This window comes from Balearica regulorum, chromosome 2 (assembly GCF_011004875.1).
Source record: "Balearica regulorum gibbericeps isolate bBalReg1 chromosome 2, bBalReg1.pri, whole genome shotgun sequence".
Classification (NCBI taxonomy): Eukaryota; Metazoa; Chordata; class Aves; order Gruiformes; family Gruidae; genus Balearica; species Balearica regulorum.
Window position 1 is genome coordinate 80,693,016 of NC_046185.1, and position 19,777 is coordinate 80,712,792.

The window sequence follows — 19,777 nt, forward strand, 5'->3', positions numbered from 1 at the left end:
TGCTGATGGTGACCATGTTACTTCTGTGAAACTCTGCAGGTGGTACACAGCAGTAGGACTGGCAGAAGTCACACAGTACTTCACTGTAACAGAAGTTTGCTATCTATTAAAAGATCAGACTGTGGAACCACAGGAGAACAGTACCAGAACTGGGCTTCTGGATGGAATTAGATACATTTCTGAATGTGACCACAAGAAGAAAACTTGCATGCAGGAGGAGGCACTGCATGCAGCAACACAGACAGCAAGCTCCAACTCAGAAGAACTGTCATGTTTCCATTTGGGAAACACTGAATTTTGGCATACATAATTGTTATTTTTTAATTTGTATTTTCATTATCAGTCTCCCATTTTGCAAAGAATAACTACATTTAAAATGGAGTGTGTTCTTTGTTTACAGAAAAAGAAAAAAAAGCCAAGTAAATTAAGAACATATTTTGCATGATTAAATCCTCATTTTTTGGAAGTATTTTATACCTTTGAAGACCAACTGTGAATGTCAAGTGTTCCTAGTCACCCTCTGTGCCTAGCACAGCCTAAAGCTGCTATTGATAGTATTAAACTAATGTGTTCCCTTTTTATTTCTAGGAAATAAGATCAGATGGTTATAGACATCACACAAACATGACTCACATGGAAGCTGAATGCATTATCAGAAATTAAAAAAAATAGACAAATCTCTTCTGATAGACCTAAATTAGACTGTTGAAAAATAATAGCAATTAAAAAAGGTCCTACCAGCTTCTGACTATAAAGCATATAAAACTACTGTCCTAGTTTTGGCAGGGATAGTGTTAATTTTCTGCCTAGTAGCAGGTACAGTGCTGTGTTTTGGATTTAGGGTGAGAATAATGTTGATAACACACTGGTATTTTGGTTGTTGCTAGGCAATATTTACACTAAGTCAAGGCCTTTTCTGCTTCTCACATCACCCCACCAGCAAGGGGGCTGTGGGTGCACAAGAAGTTGGGAGGGGACACAGACAGGACAGCTGACCCCAAGTGGCCAAAGGGATATTCCATACTGTATGATGTCATGTTCAGTATGGGAGAAGCTGGCTGGGGGTTTAGGCCGCAGCTCAGGAACTAGCTGGGCATTGGTGGTCTGCGGGTGGTAAGCAATTGTGCTGTGCATCACTTATATATTCTATTGTTATTATTATCATCATCATCACCACCATCATCATAATCTTCCTGTTCTGTCATATTAAACTGTCTTTATCTCAACCCATGAGTTTTACTTTTTTTCCCCTGACCCTCTCCCCCAGCCCTCTCGGGGGGAGTAAGCGAATGGCTGTGTGGTTGTTTTAGCTGCCAGCTGGGTTAAACCACGAGAACTACTCACAGATATATGGATCTAATACAAAAGGCATCAGTAGATCTATTATGCTATTATGTTGTTCTATGAGCTTAACTACTAGCACCAAACAGGTTTCCTCTTCTTGTGCAAAGCAGAACTCCATTTTTTCTGCCCTTTGGCAGGCTTAAATCTTGAATCTTTTCTGTCCACAAATGAAAATGGTTATCTGGTCTCTGAGGTGAGCCAGTTCAGAACGCGTTCAGCACTGCCTCAGAAGTCAATTAAGAAATAAGTCAAAAAGGTCAAAATTTTATGACAATCTTTTTCATCTGCCAAAAACTCCTCTGCCATAAACCAGAAAGTACGGCCTTTTGCTTCTGCTTTCTCTTTCTGTGTCCACACATGTGCACTACTCTCTGCTCCCATGTTGTACTCAGAAAATGCATTTCTCAATTTCTAAGGCCAGAGTGGAAAAAACAGAGGCAAGTCCCTACTCTGTGTTGTCACAGGGGTCACAAAAGTCCTGCTTTATTGAGAGCTATGTAAACTGCGCATAGTACCAAAGAAATCAAACCCATACCTGCCAAAATTTTCTGTTCCATATACATCATTTTACACAGGCTAACAAGCCAACTACCTCTTTTTGAAGGCTGCATCTACACGCTGCTTATGCTCACGAGCTGGCATCGGCAGATCCCAGAACGATGCGGCTCTTGGCACTTCTGACTGTGCCGAGTGTGCGGGCGCTGGCATGCCACTAAAGCGCGAGTAGGGTGAGTGGTTTATCAGTCTGTCGTGAGGATGTGGGTGCCTTTGTTTCCTGGCCCGTACTACAGACACAATATTTACTGATGTTCTTTTTGTTGTAGGTTAGGATGCCAAAAGTCTTTCTTTGTTCTGCTCCTACAGATGCTACCATAAGTCACTGTCATTTTCTAATGAGTTTCAGTAACTGCTTCCTGCGGTGGATGAGGGAACACCTGGTTGCCTGTGCAGGATTTGTGTTTGCCACAGGCTAAGCATTACAAGCTGATCACTACCTCTTTCCATCTTTGGAAAAAAAAACTACCTGTTTCCATCTTTGATGTTGCTACCAATTGTTCCTGCTTTCCTGGCTCGACTCTCACCTTTCCATTTCCCTCCGCCATATATGTTTTACCTGCTGTTACTGTTCCTGTGTTAATCTGACATTCATATTTTGTACTACAGTAATAAAGCTAGATTGTGAGGACTTGTTTTCTTCAGGCAAGGATTTTAAGTCAGTTGCACGGCTTAAAATGACACCAGGTACCAAAGTCGGATTCATCTCAGGACAAGCAAGCTCAGAGATATAAAGTAGTATCATGATATCAATATGGAATTTATATATAAAAAAGCACATATCATCATGTAGACATAACCAAAATAAGGAAACTCCAAGAAACATGCTGCAGGTGACAGCACATTGAAACAAAATGTCAGCCTATAGGCTGCTGTACAGAAATGGAGGGAAATTAGAAATGACTTGGTTGCAATGTTGTCATAGTGCTACCTCTGGACTCCCAACATGACACACCAACGAGCAATGCGGATTCACTTGAAGTTACATAAGCATGTAAAAAGTGAGGATAGCAAGGCCACTTTTACACAGGAAATATGTTTTGTTTGTTTTTTTTTTTTTTGCCTCTGAGGGTGAATCATCATCTGTTTTGGGGACAAGACACAGAGGCTTTATTTCATGATGTGTGAGAACAGAAAAGATAAAGGAACTGGGAAAAGAAACAAGAAGGAAACAAACTGGAATTGAAACAAGAAGGGAAGCAACAGACATAAGGATCTGGTAAGACAGTAATAGGTAGTTTAGGGAAAGATGAGACAGCAAGAAAAGGTGAGGGAGAGCAGAGGAAAGGAGAGGGCTAGGGAGAGATACCAAGATGGCGTGAGTGTCTCTTGCTGGAGATTTCTTCTTGAGGAGAGGAAATTGCAAGAGGCAGCCTGCAGCAGTTTAGGTCCAACAGTAAGGGCACGGACTGGATTGTCACATTTTGAATAGTATTTCTGTCAGTGGCTTCTAGCAATTTCTCCCTGAGAAGCCTATAATCCCCCCCAGACACCCTACCGCAGAACTGAATCCCTGCAGCAGCCTCTGTGCCACCCCTGAGCAACCAGGGAAAGCAGAGGCTTTTTCCCTCAACGGTGATGGTTCCTTCGGCCTTCACCAGGCCTCCTGCCTGTAAACAACCACACGTGAACCTGAAGACTGGCAGCGAACCAAAGCAGAATGAGATCAGCTGGGCCTGAGTCATGGTCCCCAACACTCCCATCAGATACCCACAGTGGGCCATGGCTGGTGAAGCAGATACCAAAGCCTGCCAGGAATGCCGATGGTGAAAGCCCATACTGTGGCTCTGCTCCTACATTTGACTCTTTGCAGTGGTCTCCTCCTGCCTACATCTTTTAATCTCATGCTATTCTCAATACCTTTGAGCTCTGCCTCCGACAGAGGATGAGAACAATAAAGTCCAAGCTCAGGATGCTCAGCGCTGATGGAGCATTTCCTGAGGCAGCACTGGCTGTAAACGCTGATGCTGAGATGTAAGAGCTGCCTCTCAGGTCAGCACTAGAGCCTGCTTCCTATTATCAACTCTTATTATCAATGTCTTAGCGGGGTTTAGTGATGAATCTACAGAAACTTTACATGGTTAGCTATTTTGTAAAGACATAAATCTTCTGCTGAGATTGCCTCTGGAAGCAGGTCTCGGTGTTTGCTACCAGCCAGTGACTACTACAACGTTAAATGACATGATAATTATGTCATGCTCACACTTGACTAGGTGTGACTAGGGCCAGAAAGGGGAGGTGGATAAAGGAAACATCATCTCATCCCCATTTCTCGGAAATCTAAGTATTTAACAACTACTTCAAAAGACTGAACTTGACTCACAGTTGAGACAATTTCTGTACAACTTTCTCTGTGAGAACATACGAGTAACTGTGAGACCACCCTTTAACAAAAGCTGTCCACCTTTCAGAATATTTACCTCATTGCAAATTGGGCAAAGATCACTTTGAAACCCCGAAGTTTTGAAACCAAGATACTGAAAAGGCTTGTATTAGAAGAGATGGATGGAATAGGAAGAGGCATCCAAAATGCCCAACCATAAATATTTATCCTGAATATATTACAATACTGACAGAAGTTTCATCAATAAATCAAAATTTCCTCAGACCTCATACTCTGAGAGATTTATCAGGAGCTAAGAACTGTTGAGTCAGACAACTGCTAGGTTTGCATTAATGCAGCAGAAAGAAAGGTGGTGTGACCCGTGCCATGCACTTCTGCCACTCCTACTCCAAAGACTCCAATCCTAAAATGAAAGAGGGTCATGCACACTTCCTAGGAGTTTTTTTCAGTTCTGAAATGTACTCAAAGAGCACATGATTTTATTAGTGTGTATGTTTACCAGGAGCTCCCATGAGAACACCTCCTTTGTGTGCACAAAGAATGACTCAGCTGGATCACCCTGGCTCTCAGAGCAGATAATGAAATGGAAATAACTTCATCTATCAACAAATTGTGAGGTCCACTGATGCCAAATTTCATCTCATTGAGCATGTCAGCCATCTGACAGGTGGCAATTTCACAAAGCAAGAGCTATGGGACGGAAAACACATAAACACACATCCTTTTACACATTCATTGTGTAAATAGTGCCTTTTTGTTTCAATCCATTTTCAATATCTATGAGTAAAGCAGCTCATAAAGGATGAATATCATGAAGGTTGAACAAGGAGTGCTCTTTTAAAACTGGGACATCTGCTTTCACACTGAGTAAGGAGGCTCTCTCTTATTGTAAAAAATTGCTGAAACAAAAATGAATTAAGAGAATAAAAGAAGAGCTTAGACCATCTTTTCAGCCTCAGAATTAGGTTATTTCAGTGAAAATCACATCTGTCTAATACAACAGCTATATATAATTTCATGTGATAAAAATAATCTGTTCTTGTAACACAAGTCATTCTTCAGAAGAAAATCGACATCTAAATGGCACTACTACCCATTTGTGCTGCATTTTGGGCAAATAGTTTCAAGTGACTAAAGGAGTTAATATATTGTGGGATTGAGTCCTCAGCGGTGAGCCATGCCTCTCCTTCCCCAGAAGGACTGAGACATCCTTAGCTGCCTGCATTTCTGTCAACATTTAGCCTCAGTGAAGTGCACTCTGAAATGGCATTAGCCAAGAAGACAGTGTTATTTAATCTACATTGTATATATTCCCTTATCAGTGTGCTGAATTCTGTAATTAATCGTGAGCACCAGGACAATAGGGTCACAGATATAAATAAAATATATTCAGAAAATTTTGGGGAAAAAATTTATCTGGAGTACTGTCAATGTCAGGTGGGAAAAATTCCAATTCCAATATAAACAACTTATTTTAAAATTGAAATTTAAAATGCAACATTTAAGAAATATCAGACAACTGGAAGACTGATCCAAGAGATTTTTCTGATCCTTGTCAACAAGAAGTCTGTGGCTGCAGTCTGTAGTATCGATTTAGAGAGCAAAGAAGGAAGGTTGCCACATGAAGTGATTAAGCAAGAGAAAAATAGTGAAATGATTCTGTTTCAGTTAGAAACTCAAACACTAAAAGCTCCAGAAATCCGTCCCATAATCCTTTTAAGACCCGTCTTATGCTCATTTTGTGGAGACTGAAGCAAAGGAAATAGCATGAAAGATTTAAATATAGATACCTTAAATTAAAATTACAGACTTCTGGATTAGGAGACATTTGAGCCTGTGGTTTGAGTTAGGAAGAAAGTGCCAATGGATTTGCTCAGTAATCTCAGCAGTCCCTCTAACCCTCGTTTTGCTAATGCCATGACAGAGGGAGTAACCATTGCCTGCCTCCACCGCTGCAGCCTGTAAGGGTTCAACGTAGTCTGTAAGGATTCGATGAGCTTCAGCTAATTATCTCAGAAATGGTTTGGATGCTGGTATCATGGCAGTCCTCTGATGTGGCATGCTAATGACCCACAGGGATTGGGGTACAGGGTAAGCAGTGGGAGGGAAAGAAGTACAGGACAAAATACTACCCATCTGCACAATGCAAATTTACAAACATTGCCAGGAAAAGGTAATTTGGTCCTTAATGGTTGCTCAGAGGCCTCCAGTTTCTCTGTGTCACAGAGGATGGACACCTGGGGGCCTTGGGCAGTTCATCAGGACCTTTCCCGCTTATCTGCAGGCCAGACTGCGACCTCATCAAGCCTTAATGACAAACATCCTCAGCAATCACCCTTTTTCACACAGAGTTACATATCTGTGTTTACTCTCCTTCTTTCCATGAAGCTTTCTACCTTTTCAATTGTTCTTACATGTAATGGGGGGTGGGGAAGACGAAAACAAAAGAAAACAAAATTAAGGAGGTGTACTGACTAGGTAGTAACAGGAATGAATCTGAAGTAGTTGTGTGATTTTGAGGCAGTGGTGCAGTGATGGGAAGGGGAGGAAAAAACTGTCTTCTTTCCTTCATCCTCCACCTTCCCAAGCTTCTGAAATCTCAATTTTTGGTCCCCACAATACATACGCAGTCCCTGCAAAATGTTGGGTTTTTTTTTTCACATGTCTTTCCCCACTAAATTAACCAATTCTGCCGTGAAAACACATTTCCCGAGCTACAGTCACTATTCAGTACTCCCGTGGCTTACATCTGTCTGAAGCATCCCTAGTATTATCTCTGTTCTGAACTAAATTTCACTCCCCTGCATGTTTCCTTCCCCAGTGATTTCAGGTCCTACACTCACTGTGCATTCCCATCCCTCTCCTGTGACTCAGCTCCAGTGTCTTATATGCAATTAGCTTGGCTCTCACACGTCTGGTTTTTACCCTGATCCTATTTAAAGCGACATTTATCTTCATTTGTGCAAGAGCAATATTTTTGAGTTCCCATTAGAAAGAGATAATGGTGGAGGGAAGAAATAGTTTCAGAGAGGAGCAGCCAGCTCTGCAGTCAGGTCCAGGCTGCCACGCCGGGTGTTACAGCAAAATACAGCAGGGAGGAGGACGGATCGAGTGCCCTCACAGTGACACTGAGGGACCAGGCTGGTCCCTGGGACACACTGCAGCTAATGGCTACTGCCACTAGCACCAGCCTGTACCTGCCCGTCCTCAGGGGCTGAGGGTATGCATGGGCCACCGTCGTTCTGCTGGTGGCATCCCACAAACACTTAGGACAGGCTGAACTCCCCTCTGACTCCACAAAAACTGTGTCAGATCATGTTTCATGTAAACTAGAGTGACATAGCGGTGACAGATCTACAGCTACGTAAAGACAAAGAGAAATCGTTGCAGTACAGGGAACTGGACAAGAGAGATGTAGGTTCAGGTCTTAACTCAGCTGCAGCTTCTTGTGTAATTCTGGAAGTTTCCTTACATTTTGTTTGTTTGCTTCTAACTGGAAACACATGGTTTTGGGAAATCAATTTATACTAAGTTGGGACAGAAGAAAGACTTGGGCAACAATGCAGGCGTTCCCCTCAGATGCACATAACCTTGTCCCAGGGTCAGCGCAATCACAGAAAACTTGTATGAGAGTTCTCAGGCTGACTCTGCGGAGAGCATTTCCAGCCTGCCATGGCAGTTACAAATCTGCTTGTCCTTGATAATTATTACTTTAAAAACAGTGATCACTCTGCTTGCGTTTCACCAAATCAATAAAAGCTTTATGTATTGGCATTATTTTTATTTGCTGATTCACAGTAAAGATAATTAGCGAGCATCTCTATTAGCAATACAGAACCCCTCCTGTGTAAGCCTCTTTCACGTGACTTGTCCCATTAGCCTTTTTTTAAATGGCTTTTATTTGCTACTAAAGGAATAGCACATGTGAAGTGATGTTTGGGATTTAGAGTATTATAACAGCTGCCTGCTTTGTGACGACTTTGTAAAACTAATTCTGAGAAAATCACAGTGCGTGAAACCGAATCATAAAGATTCTGACTACAGACACACTAATCCTCTACAAAGGCAAAGCTACTGATAGATTACCTCGTTAGACTAGACACGCACAGTTCAGAAAAAGAAGCTGTGGTCACATCCCTGGGCAAGATTTCATATGATGATTTAAAAAATCTGCCTCAACTAGACTAGAACTGCCATGGCAGGCTGGAAATGTTCTCCTCAGGGTCAGCCTTGTTACTTAAAATAGAGCTATGAAGTAAAAAATTGTAAAGTTAAGAGCTCAAAAGTTATGAAATGCCAGACTAAATTGCTTTTTATTCTATGACACTCAACGTTTACTTCAAACACATAGCAAATAATGATTTTTAGAATACCCGTGTAGTGAGACATTTATATAGATCTCATTTCCTATTGGGTGATGGAAAGAATTAAGACCGAACGTGTCTATGAAATATAAATGCTGTGTGTGAGACACTTCAGAGTGAATTTTAAACTTTCTTTTATATCAAACTTCATATATTTGAGACTGTGCTTGCACAGTGTCCAGGTACAGCTGTTTGTTTTCAGCACACCTGCAGACTAATGGGGAACACCTAAAACTAACCGTCAGTAGAAGATATTTGAATGATTTCAGAACTATAACATCAGAACTGTAAGACATGAAGGAAGGATATAATTAAATTTTAAGTGCAAAGTTGAACTGTCAAATATGAGATTTTTGCTTTCATTTAGTATGTGTGTTCTACTCATTGCTTAGAGAAGTCAGAAGTGCTCCAGATGAAATCCCCCTCTAGTATGCTGTGCAATCCAAGCCTTAGCTTTGGGGTAAATGAGGCATGGACAGAAAATGCACAAAACAGGGCATGATAATAATTGTTTTATAATGCAGTCATAAGAAATTCCAATTATGTTGTACAGACAGCCTTGACTTTGGTACTTTTGACTTTGCAAACACAGTAACATTTTAACTGTCTGACATGTTTGTGATATTTTACTCTAAATGGAAAAAAGATCCCCAAACCAAACAGAAAATCCAGTATATGACATCCTAGTCGCATTTATGAGTGATTAGCAGAGCTGCAACTGTTAGCTTTGACATATATATCTGATTCTTCATTAAAACCATAAGTGGCAAATAGCAATCTAGTTTCATTATGAGGTGGGCCTGGCGCAGAGGAGTATGGGGCACCATGACAAAAGGCTTCACAAATACTTCCTAACAATGCAGAGGAACAAGCTTGCAGCTCTGTGGGGAGGCCTGCTCCCTTGTGAGCACATGCACCTGCCTGTTCTCTCCAAACCTATGTTTCTTCGGGACAGCTACTGTCCTGTCCATAACTCTATTGCTATTTCCTTTCTCAAACGTCATTCTCATCACCCTCTTGTTCCCTCTCTTTGGACCTAATTCCTGATCCCATGAACAAACCATCCAACCAAGCAAGTTCAGCTCCCAACTTTCTGACTGGACCTCCTGCTTCAACAAATCTCAGTTCCTCTCCTGATGGTCCCACACACAATCCCATCTCTATTGCTCTTCTTCTCCATCACTGTTACCCATTTGCCCACGTTCCTTATTCTCCTTCCCATCTACCTGCATTCCTATTTGTGTCTTACCTTTTTGTGATACTCCCCAGAAATTTGCTTTAGTACTAGTTTTCTTCACATACCCTGATTTCTCTCAATCTACTGTCTTCATCTTTCCCTAATATTTTTTCTTGGTTTCCACCTCTTCAGTCCGTTTTTGCCAGTTTTTCATCCAAGCTAGCCCCTCCCTGCCCCCCATCTCCTCTATTGCCATCTACCCACTTTAATTTTTCTGTCGAATCACATTTTGAAGGCAATCCTTATCATGCCAGTCATTTAATCTGTTTCTCCTCACCCCCAAATGAAGAAAAAATCAGGGCAAATTATAAGGGCTTACATTGCATCATGTTTTCCCAATTTTGTTCAGACCAAGCAACATCCTAACAGATCTTAATCACACAGACTGAGTTCAGATCAAGCAACATCTTAACAAAAGTGTTAGTGACATTGTTGGCCCAGAAATCTTGTGCACATGAAAGTGAAAAATTTTCTACTGTCCCAGGTTTGGCGGCTGTGAATTTTACGCAAATCTTCTTTTAAAATAATGAAAAATGTTATGACAAATTAAAATTCTGCATTCAATCCGCAATGCCTTCCTTTCGTCACCTGATGACCACATTTCAGGTGATGACTCGTCATTGCTAGAGATGTTTTGCAGAAGTGGCTGTCACATTCCATTAGCCTTTCCAGATAAAGGGGAGATCATCCCCTTTGGTTTCGAGAAAGCTGAATTTGGGCAGCCACCTCGAAAGACGTGACTCAGTCAGTGGGCACTGGGCAGCATGGGATTGAAAAAGACAAAAATGGCTCAGCTGAGCAGAGGGAAGGAGATGTGGAGGAATACTAGAGAAAATTGAAAAGCCAAGGTAGTGTCAGGAGCTGCAGTAGGAGTGAAGTGAAAGTGGGTATATATTGTGGCAGATGAGAACAGAGTATCAGATAGGAGACTGAAGGAAAGGAAAACAGCAAATTAACCTGCTTTTTCAGTATCTAGCGCTACGTCTGATAACAGACCTGTTAACCTGTTGGAAAACTTTGTCTCAGTCTATGTGACTCAGGAGCAAAAGCATTTGTAGACATCTGCTCTACAAATATGTTGAGTGGCATGTCCCTCGTTCACTTTTGCTGTTGTTTAGCCTTGATTCACTTCCCCAACAGCTGGTCCTAGCAGAGGATCTATCCACTCTCTGCACAATTCTGCAAACAGAATGGCTGCTAAGTGACTGGTGAGCCAACCTTTGAGAAAAGACTTCAGCTTTCTTGCTACAACTGCCATTGTCTGCGTCACTTTTAAAAAGTTCACCTAACTATTTCTGGCCGTGTATTCATTTGAAAATTTTAGTCTTAAGGAGTACCAGCTACCTGGCCAAGTGGTTACAAAAAGACATCAGAATTACTCACAGCCCCACACTACGTTCCTCTTTATTACTTTTGCATACTGAAAAAGTGCTGTTTGAAAGTTACTTTTGTAGTGGTGATGCTGAAGTCTTGTGGATAGTATCTTGTGAAGCCTTATAGTATAGCACAGCAATACTGCAATTACAAAATATTTTCCTTAAAATATATTCCACCTGTTTTTTCCCCCACAAACAACCAATAAGATTCTCTTAATTACACACAAAACCAAAAATTAACTTGCAAAGGCAAGGAGGCAATTTGCCTGCAACTACACTGTCTTCTGCCAATATCAGAAAATAATCAAAAAACCACTATAAGATATGCATTCCATTTTAAAACATGAAATGTTACAAATATGTCTGGGTTCTAGAAAACACATTTCTAGCAACATACTTTCACCGGCTGAATAGTCCTGTGGATCCAGTATCCCTGATTCCTGCAGTGATCTAATACAGGAGTCCACCAGCTCCAGACCAGTGGTGAGCTCATCTTCTATATCCTTCTGACCATCTGTAATAAAATTAACAACATAAAAATGTAAAAGAAAGGCAAAAGGTAAAACCAGTTACAAGACAAAAGGTAAAACCAGTTACATGTGACGAAGCATTCACAGCTGATGAAGGAATGGAGAACACACCAAGATCACATATTCAGGGGAAGCTGGTCACATTGAAAATTATGCCATCCTTAGAAAGCGTGGCCTTGGATTAATAAAAGCAAAATAAGAAAGTTCATGTCTAATCTTAAAAAAAAAGTTAGAGACATGTTTAGCAATGCCTCTTCTCAAAACTCTGTGTTAATCTTGGTATTCTTTTTGTCAACCCTAACAACTTTTGGCAAATTTTGCCAGGTTTAAGTAGGTTTTTCACACATGAGCAATGAAAAAAAAAAAAAAAAGCATAAATGTTTTCCCTTCCATCTTCTTAGGAAATAAGATCATTCTGGGCGAGAATATACGTAATACATATATGTAGATAAGTATATTACCTTGTGTTTGCCAGTGAAACTGCTCTTCTGTTGAACTGAAAAGAGAAACAAAAAAGTGTTATTTTTTAATGATTTGATTCAGTAGTGTCCCATCAATATTCAGATCTAAATCTATTCTAAAGGAACTGGTTTAAGAATAAGGGAACTCAAGAATAAATAACATACTTAAAATATATCAAATATTATTTTTCATATTTTTTAATTAATGACTTGCACAGCATTCATTCAGCAGGAGGGAAGCATCTTCACTTCTTAATTAAGTAATTTAAAACATACATATAGAAACTGCCGCCTTAGTCTTGATATACAAATTACATGATTTCAAAGCAACAACATAGAATCATAGAATTGTTTTGGTTGTAAAAGTCCTTTAAGATCATAAATTCCAACCATTAACCTAGCACTGTCAAGTCCCTCACTAAACCGTGTCCCTGAGCACCACATTTACTTTAACATTTTGCAGCTTTTTTTGATCCATTTGTCTGATTTTCCATTTTTATAGATAAAGTTATGAATTGCTTTCTCAAATGAACAGTTACGTGTGATTTCTAAATAAATTATGAGAATGATTACTGGTTCTACTGATCATTATGTGCATTTTTATATTATTCAAATGTGCAGCTAAGTTAATTCAATTGGCCTACACAAGAGAGTAAATTTAGATGTGTTTCTGCTTCTATGTACAAGCAATGGAAGGTCTTAATTTTAAAATAATGAGCATGCACACTAGAGGATAGGTTAGGTAGGGTTTTTTCCTAAAAAATGAATGATATATTCAATTAGGCAATGAGTACACTATCCTCCAAGGCATGATCTGTTTATGCTTCAACATAGGCCTTTCTCACATGCCAGGAATACAAAAAGGATTGAAGTCACTCAGTAATAATCACTCTTTTGATAATAGTGAACTGATTCTTTTATTATAGTCATGATTAAAACATTTTTTTCTGTACATTTTTACAAGATATTTATAGGGGAGAACAAAATCATCTGTTGCATCCATCGGTAAAAAAAAAAAGAAATTATTTTAAATTTTCAAACTATAAATTTATTTCTTCCTGATGTTGAGAAAAATGCTCTTTTTAATGAGTAAATGGATTTTAAATCTTGAATTTTTCTTGGATTTTTCCCTTTTCCCAACAGATGCTGGATCTCTTATGAATATGTGAATATAGCTCCTAGTATCTGTGTTCTGAACAAGAATAATGCAAATGAAATTAAATGCTTCTTTTTGGAGGTCTCTTTTTACAGGAAGAGAACTCCTATTGAGTTCTCTGTTGAGAACTCCTCCTATATTGATCAGATTTGATAGTGCTTAAAAAATGATAATTGCCTAATTTACATATAAATAGTTCTAAAATGAACTTTTAATTTCTAGCTGACATCAAAAGTGTTAACCTGACAAATTCAAATCTCTATATCATCATCAATTTCCAAATATCTACCATCTGTGGTTTATATTGACGTACTGTAGTGAGATTTCACAGATTAAGAAGCTAGCCCTTCGATGAGAGACTCAACTAAAATGCTTGCATTCAAGTCCACTGAAGTTAATACAGAAGATAAACACAGCCAGAGTCCTCTGGCAAATAACAATGGCAAAGTCCTGAACTGGAAGAAATTACTTCAATTTAAATTACCTTTTCAAATGGAGCCCTAGTGGGTGGTGACTAGGGACAGTGGCTGTTTTTGAAATAACTATGTGTTCCAAATGTAAATTCCTTTTGCCTGATTTCCAAAATCGCTAAACAACTGCAGCTTCAGCTGACACACTGGGACTTGAGAGAGATCTTCCATTCTGCAATTCGCATCATCCATAATAAGCCATATATTACTTTCCACTATACAGTCACTCTTCCAGTATCCAGATTACCATGTAATAGATATCACCTCAAAAGATGATAGAAAAAAAAGTAATATCTCAGGTGGCATTCTTGCTGGCAGAATGAATTACTAAATGTTGCTGGCAAGAACACACTGATGTAAAAGACTGTGCCGCCTCATCCAAATCAGTGAGAAAAGAAAATCAAGTCTGTGCATAAAGAGTGAATTACCATATCCAGGAATTCCTTTTTAAGCAATAAATTTGTATAAAATGTAGAAGTTCATTACTGGCATAGTACGGATAGTATTAAATCAATCATTAGTGGCTGATTAGTAGTGATCCCTAATATTACTAGTATGACATCCATAGAAACATTCCAATGTATTCATTTTAAGAAATCTTAGACGGGAAGCTCTGAAAAAGGATTGCAATACATTTTGACTATATTTTAGCTTTTCCAGTTTTAGTCAAGCTTCTCCTCACAACTACTGTAAAGGTCTTTGAATCAATACTCTAACTTTTACAGTCAAGGTAACAGATTCACCATCAACATTCTTTTCTTCGTGCCACTTTCTTATTCAACATACCGAATAAGGAACAGGCTGCCCAGGGAAGTGGTTGAGTCACCTGGAGGTATTTAAAAGACGTGTAGATGTGGTGCTTGGGGACATGGTTTAGTGGTGGACTTGGCCGTGCTAGGTTAACGGTTGGACTTGATGATCTTAAAGGTCTTTTCCAACCCAAATAAGTCTGTGATTCTATGATTCTCTATTAAAAGTGTATTTGCTCCTACATGGATATCAATATATTCTGGTATAAAGAGTGCTGTTTTCCCTAGTTAAATTCATGTTCTTTAGCTTTCGAATGGTCCAACACAGTTGCACATTACAGCTGCCATTTCTTGGTTACAAACAGCTGTCTCAGTCTTGCAGACAAACACATAAAGGGTTTCCCTAGAAAAATCTTACTAGAATTTGAAACAGTTTAAATTTAGATACCCTGCCTTTTTTTTTTTTTTTTGGGGGGGGGGGGGGGGGTACCTTTTTTCTTTTTTTTTTTTTTTTTTTTTTTAATCTTAACCTGTTTTTTAAAAAATGAGCTTTTCCTGCTTTTGGCCTGAAAAGAATCCTGGCTGAAGGAACCTGATGTATCTGTACAGGGAGCCTTTGGGCTGTCACACAACTGTGCCAAACCTGTTTGAGTGAATAAAAATGCCTTTTTTTTTGTGTGTGTGTGCTTTTCTTTTAGGTGTTTTCCAGTTTCACAAGAGATCAGTACAACTGACTGTATACTCACATCAAATACATGAAAAGACAAAAAAAAAAAAAGACAGAAGTATTCCCCCTGATAAAATATTCAGCATGTTCAGCAAAGTAAGGCTTTCTGCTTTATAGTTTTTTCTAAAGAAAAGGTTTTAAATTCATTATCAACCACTTTTCTGCACAGTCCTGTGCCTCATCCTATGTTTGCAAACTTTACTAACTTCGACTGAGCAATAAAATACTTTATTGAGAAGTTCTGAACTATGGAAACCTGCACCAAGCTTAGAGTTTGAGGAGGGAAGAGGGAGATTTTAACCAGAATTACATTAGTATACTATTAAAAAATAGTAGCATAAAGTATTAATGAGCTGAGAACTCAGGTAGGTGTAATTATTACTTCCCTTAACCCAAAACCAGAAGAATGATTATGATTTATTTGCTGTATTCTCTCATTATTGGTAGTCACTGCATCCTGTATCTACTTCAAATGTTCTAGTACAAATAAGACGATAGTTCTACTTCTATTTGAGTGATATAAAGAATCCTGTGTCACCATTCAACAATACAACACTTTGATTCTTCTGTACTTTTATTGCCTTCCGAAAATAGGATTTAATGAAGGAAAATCCCAGGGAAGCAGAATAACTTAAGAATGAGAAGATGATGCTAACAAACAAACAAACAAACAAACAAAAACCTCAACCAAACAGGAAAAAGAATATTGTCATGTGTTTAGTTGTGGATGTTCATCTTGAAGCTAATGGACCTATCTTCTGTAAGGATGCACTATGCTGTGCCTAAAACTTTACCTTTAATCACCACCTATGCAAGGAAATATTCCAGTAAAAGTTGTTTTTCACCTCCCCAGGCAAAAATAAGCAAAGTAAATATCCACAGAGTGGTCATCTTGATTCCAGCTGAACTCACATGTTCCCATTTCTGCACGCATGTAATAAAAGCACCAAAGCAGCAAGAAAGCTTCTGTGTGTGACCTTGCACGCCAGGAGGACAAAAGGGATGTGAGCACAGCACGCTGCAGGGAGCTCACTTTGGGGAACATCACATGAATGGAGCGCTCGGGGAGCTCTACCTGTCTCTGCACAACGTGGAAAGATCAGAAGCACAAAGCGTTGCAAAAATGCAGTTTCTATGGTCAGCAAAGGATGTCTATTACCACCAATCTGTCTATGTCAAGTTTATCTCTTTTCAGGCATGGATAGAAAAATCCCAGTTTGAGCTACAGTATGTCTATAAACAAGCAACAAATTGGGCCTTTGGGAGCCTTCATTATTTTTTCCTCAAGTACAGCTAAAGAAGAAGTGGGTGTCCTCTTCAAGACAGACTTGATTGGAACCCAGCATGACAAGATGGGCTCTGTGGAGACAACGGTACTGTCCTACAACAGCCAGCATCAGCAGAACTAGGTGAGCTATGCATGACCATCAAACACCTTTCCTCACAATTTATGGGAGTCAAAAGCAGTTTTGGTGAATGCTCAAAGTGACACCAAAATACTTCCTTCGTGGACCACGCTCATGAGCCATGTTTCCATAAAAGTAACCAGAACCCTCATGGGAGGTAACCTAGAGGTGGGGAAGGCTGTTGAGAACTTTGGCCGAAGAAAAACTGCCTGAGATATCCTCAGGCAGCGTTGCCATAGGGCCCGTACAAACACCCAAGGATTCGCTTTCAAATTTTTTTTGCCGGGGAGCAGCAAGGGCACCTTGGACTCAGCTGAACTCCCACAAGTCGGGAGTGTACCGGTGGCCCTGGCAGCAGGGACGACGGTGGGGCAAAGGCAACTTACATCAAACCCCCAGCCCAGCACACACATTTTGCACACTACCTGGTGACAGCGGTACTTGCAGAATCGCTTGGGTTTAGATTTAGACATTACATGGCCTAATGTGAGACCTGACTCCCTTCAGATGAATGCCTCTTGATAAGCTTCTGAACCATCCAGTGCAAGAAGAAGGTTCACTGCACTGTATACACTTCTAGCATAGTATTTATTATGCAGCCTGCGGAAATTCATTTTTCTTATCCAATGCACAAATATGCATCAGTGCACACGCACATCGGGCCATATGATTTGGTGATCAAAATGTACCTTACTGCTCCTCGGGAGAACACCATGGCAAAGAAAGTCAGTTCTTGCTAGGAAGAGATGTAGGTCTTCTTTCATTCCCTCTTAGTGGCACACCTCTAGATTTATCATGGAGCTGGCATACAGACTGCCAGGGTAAACTCACACTTTTGTATTCCTTTAATTATCCAAGAAATGTTTGTGTGCTGCTGCTTTGTGTGAAGTCATTCAGTTTACAGTTGTCACTCATTTTTGGAGAAAGTGCTATAGCTATCTGCTACACAAAAGTATTTCTTCTAATTGTTTTCTAAAACAATTCATGAAATTATATTTAACGCTACTATAGAACAGCTATGAAAGGATTTTTACAAGGAGTTGTATCAGCACATGATCTTTCAATTATTTCTGCAATGGAGCCACACAAACATCGCTGTATATAATTACAAGCAGATACTGTCTCACTGATTTTTAAATTGCTATTCTGGATGTGGAAGGTGGAAGAAAAAAGATTCAGAAGCATTTCACAAAAAGTAAGGAGGTTGAGAAACTAATATTTCATCTAAAGCAAAGGAGAAGGAGATTTTAAATTAGCAGTACGCTTCAGGTTATCCGCAAAATAGTAAACAATCTTTAGTATCAAGTATCTAATAAAAAGAAAATCTAAAATAAATTTTACATTAAATAATCCCATGAAAAAGTACCGACCTCTCAATATAGTACCACAGAAAAGCTCAATCCCCAAGTGCGATTTTTTTTGTTGCCCAATTTAAAATTACACCAAAATTTCTGACTTCAGTAGTCACCTCTACAGATGTGACACAGTAACCTCTCTCAAATATTTACACCCACTCTATTAGTCAGCTGTGGTATCAACTGGGATACTATATCAACAAGTCCTTCAGATGTTCCAACAAACCTAATCCAATCCCCCTACCACAATCCTGGAAAATGTGAAAAAAACCAACAAACCAAAATAAGGAAACAATGCCCCCCACAAATCCACACATATTTTACTGATGGCTGCTCTTTCCTACCCTGTGAATTTCAAACTGACTGTTTAAATTATGACAAAGTTCTTCTTATTGTAGATGCCAGAAAACCATTCAGGTGGTTAATTCCCACCTTAATTAGAAAGGCCTTGCTGCAAGTTCCTACAGGGAAAGAGAATTGTCTACTTTTTTTTCCCCAGACAAATTATTGTTATTCCCTAGGCTTTAAAAAGCAATAGCAGAACTTTGTGGCTGTGCTATGAATGTTTTGTAGTTATTTCCAAAAATGCAGGGAAATATTCACAGCCAAATTTTCAAAACGGTCCCAAGATCAATGCTTTCCTCTGCATTTAATACTTGCAAAAGTTTGCAGACATGATTTTCCTTTAAAAGCAACTTTTTAACTGCTCCAGTCCTATTTATGGCCAATTTTCCTATACCGATTGTGCTTAATAATAATTGTTCTATTTCTTCTTATTTAAATGTGATTTTAAGTTCAGTGTGCCACACTGCTAAGAGCACTGTTTAAGTACAGAGCACGCACAGAAAGCCAGCAGCGGTCTTGTGTTCCACAAAGTGCGCTGCTTAGGGGCTTGCAAAGCGGGCAGCAAAGGCTGCTCTTTAAAGGAGAGAGCATAATACAGTCTGTTTCCCTGTAGTTTTTGACAATCAATCCTAAAATGGTCAACAGGAATATCAATTATAGGGGGTTTTTTTGTTTGTTTAACTGAATTTATTTCACATATACAAACCCCCCAAAAAAACATTTACTGAAGTTTTGATTGAACTTAGCCACCTGGAAATAAAACACTTGCTCCTTGGCTTGCAATACCAGCCAGTTTCCTTTAGTTTCAGTTCTGCAGATAGTTACTAGCGTGACAGTGAAGACACAGAAGCCTTTCACAGTGGAAGCCTGCGAAGCTCTACTAGTCCAAGGAAAAGAGTTTGCAGGGCAACAGATGCGAATACTTGTTATATTTTATTTAACGTTAAACTTGAAAGCAATGACAACATTAGGGAAACAAGTATTACATGTTTTCCCTATTCTTACTCTTCCCTCAGTGTCCATTTCTGGCCCCTATGTTATCCCAGACAGGATACTGGGCTAGATAGACCCTAACTCTGAATCAATACCATCATTCTTAGATTCTTATTTAGAGAAGTTAAAATCAAATCAAATTAGTTCATTTTGTAATTTTCCTTTATTAATTAATTACGCAAAAGTATGATGGTTTACAAAAAGAAGGAATTAGCTCAGGGCTGGATTTCTGCTAAGGTAATAATGTTAGTTCTTCCTGCTTGCTTCAAACCTGTTTTTATTTGAGAAAGGAGCTCACTTCCAAAACAGAACCACGTCAACAGGAGCACATTTAGAATAGAGTAGAATAGAATATAATAGACCAG

At 39.4% G+C, this 19,777-nt stretch overlaps 1 protein-coding gene across 7 annotated transcripts in view; it reads right to left on the minus strand.

The window, feature by feature from the left end:
• Nucleotides 1-19,777, minus strand: part of CTNND2 (catenin delta 2) — a 692,458-nt gene that overhangs the window by 314,709 nt on the left and 357,972 nt on the right. For all 7 annotated transcript variants that reach the window (XM_075744821.1, XM_075744820.1, XM_075744818.1 and 4 more), the window contains 2 exons: nucleotides 12,212-12,246; nucleotides 11,618-11,734 (listed from right to left, as the gene is read on the minus strand). In XM_075744821.1, coding sequence (XP_075600936.1) covers nucleotides 11,618-11,734; nucleotides 12,212-12,246 — 152 coding nt within the window. The remainder of the gene's footprint in view (nucleotides 1-11,617; nucleotides 11,735-12,211; nucleotides 12,247-19,777) is intronic.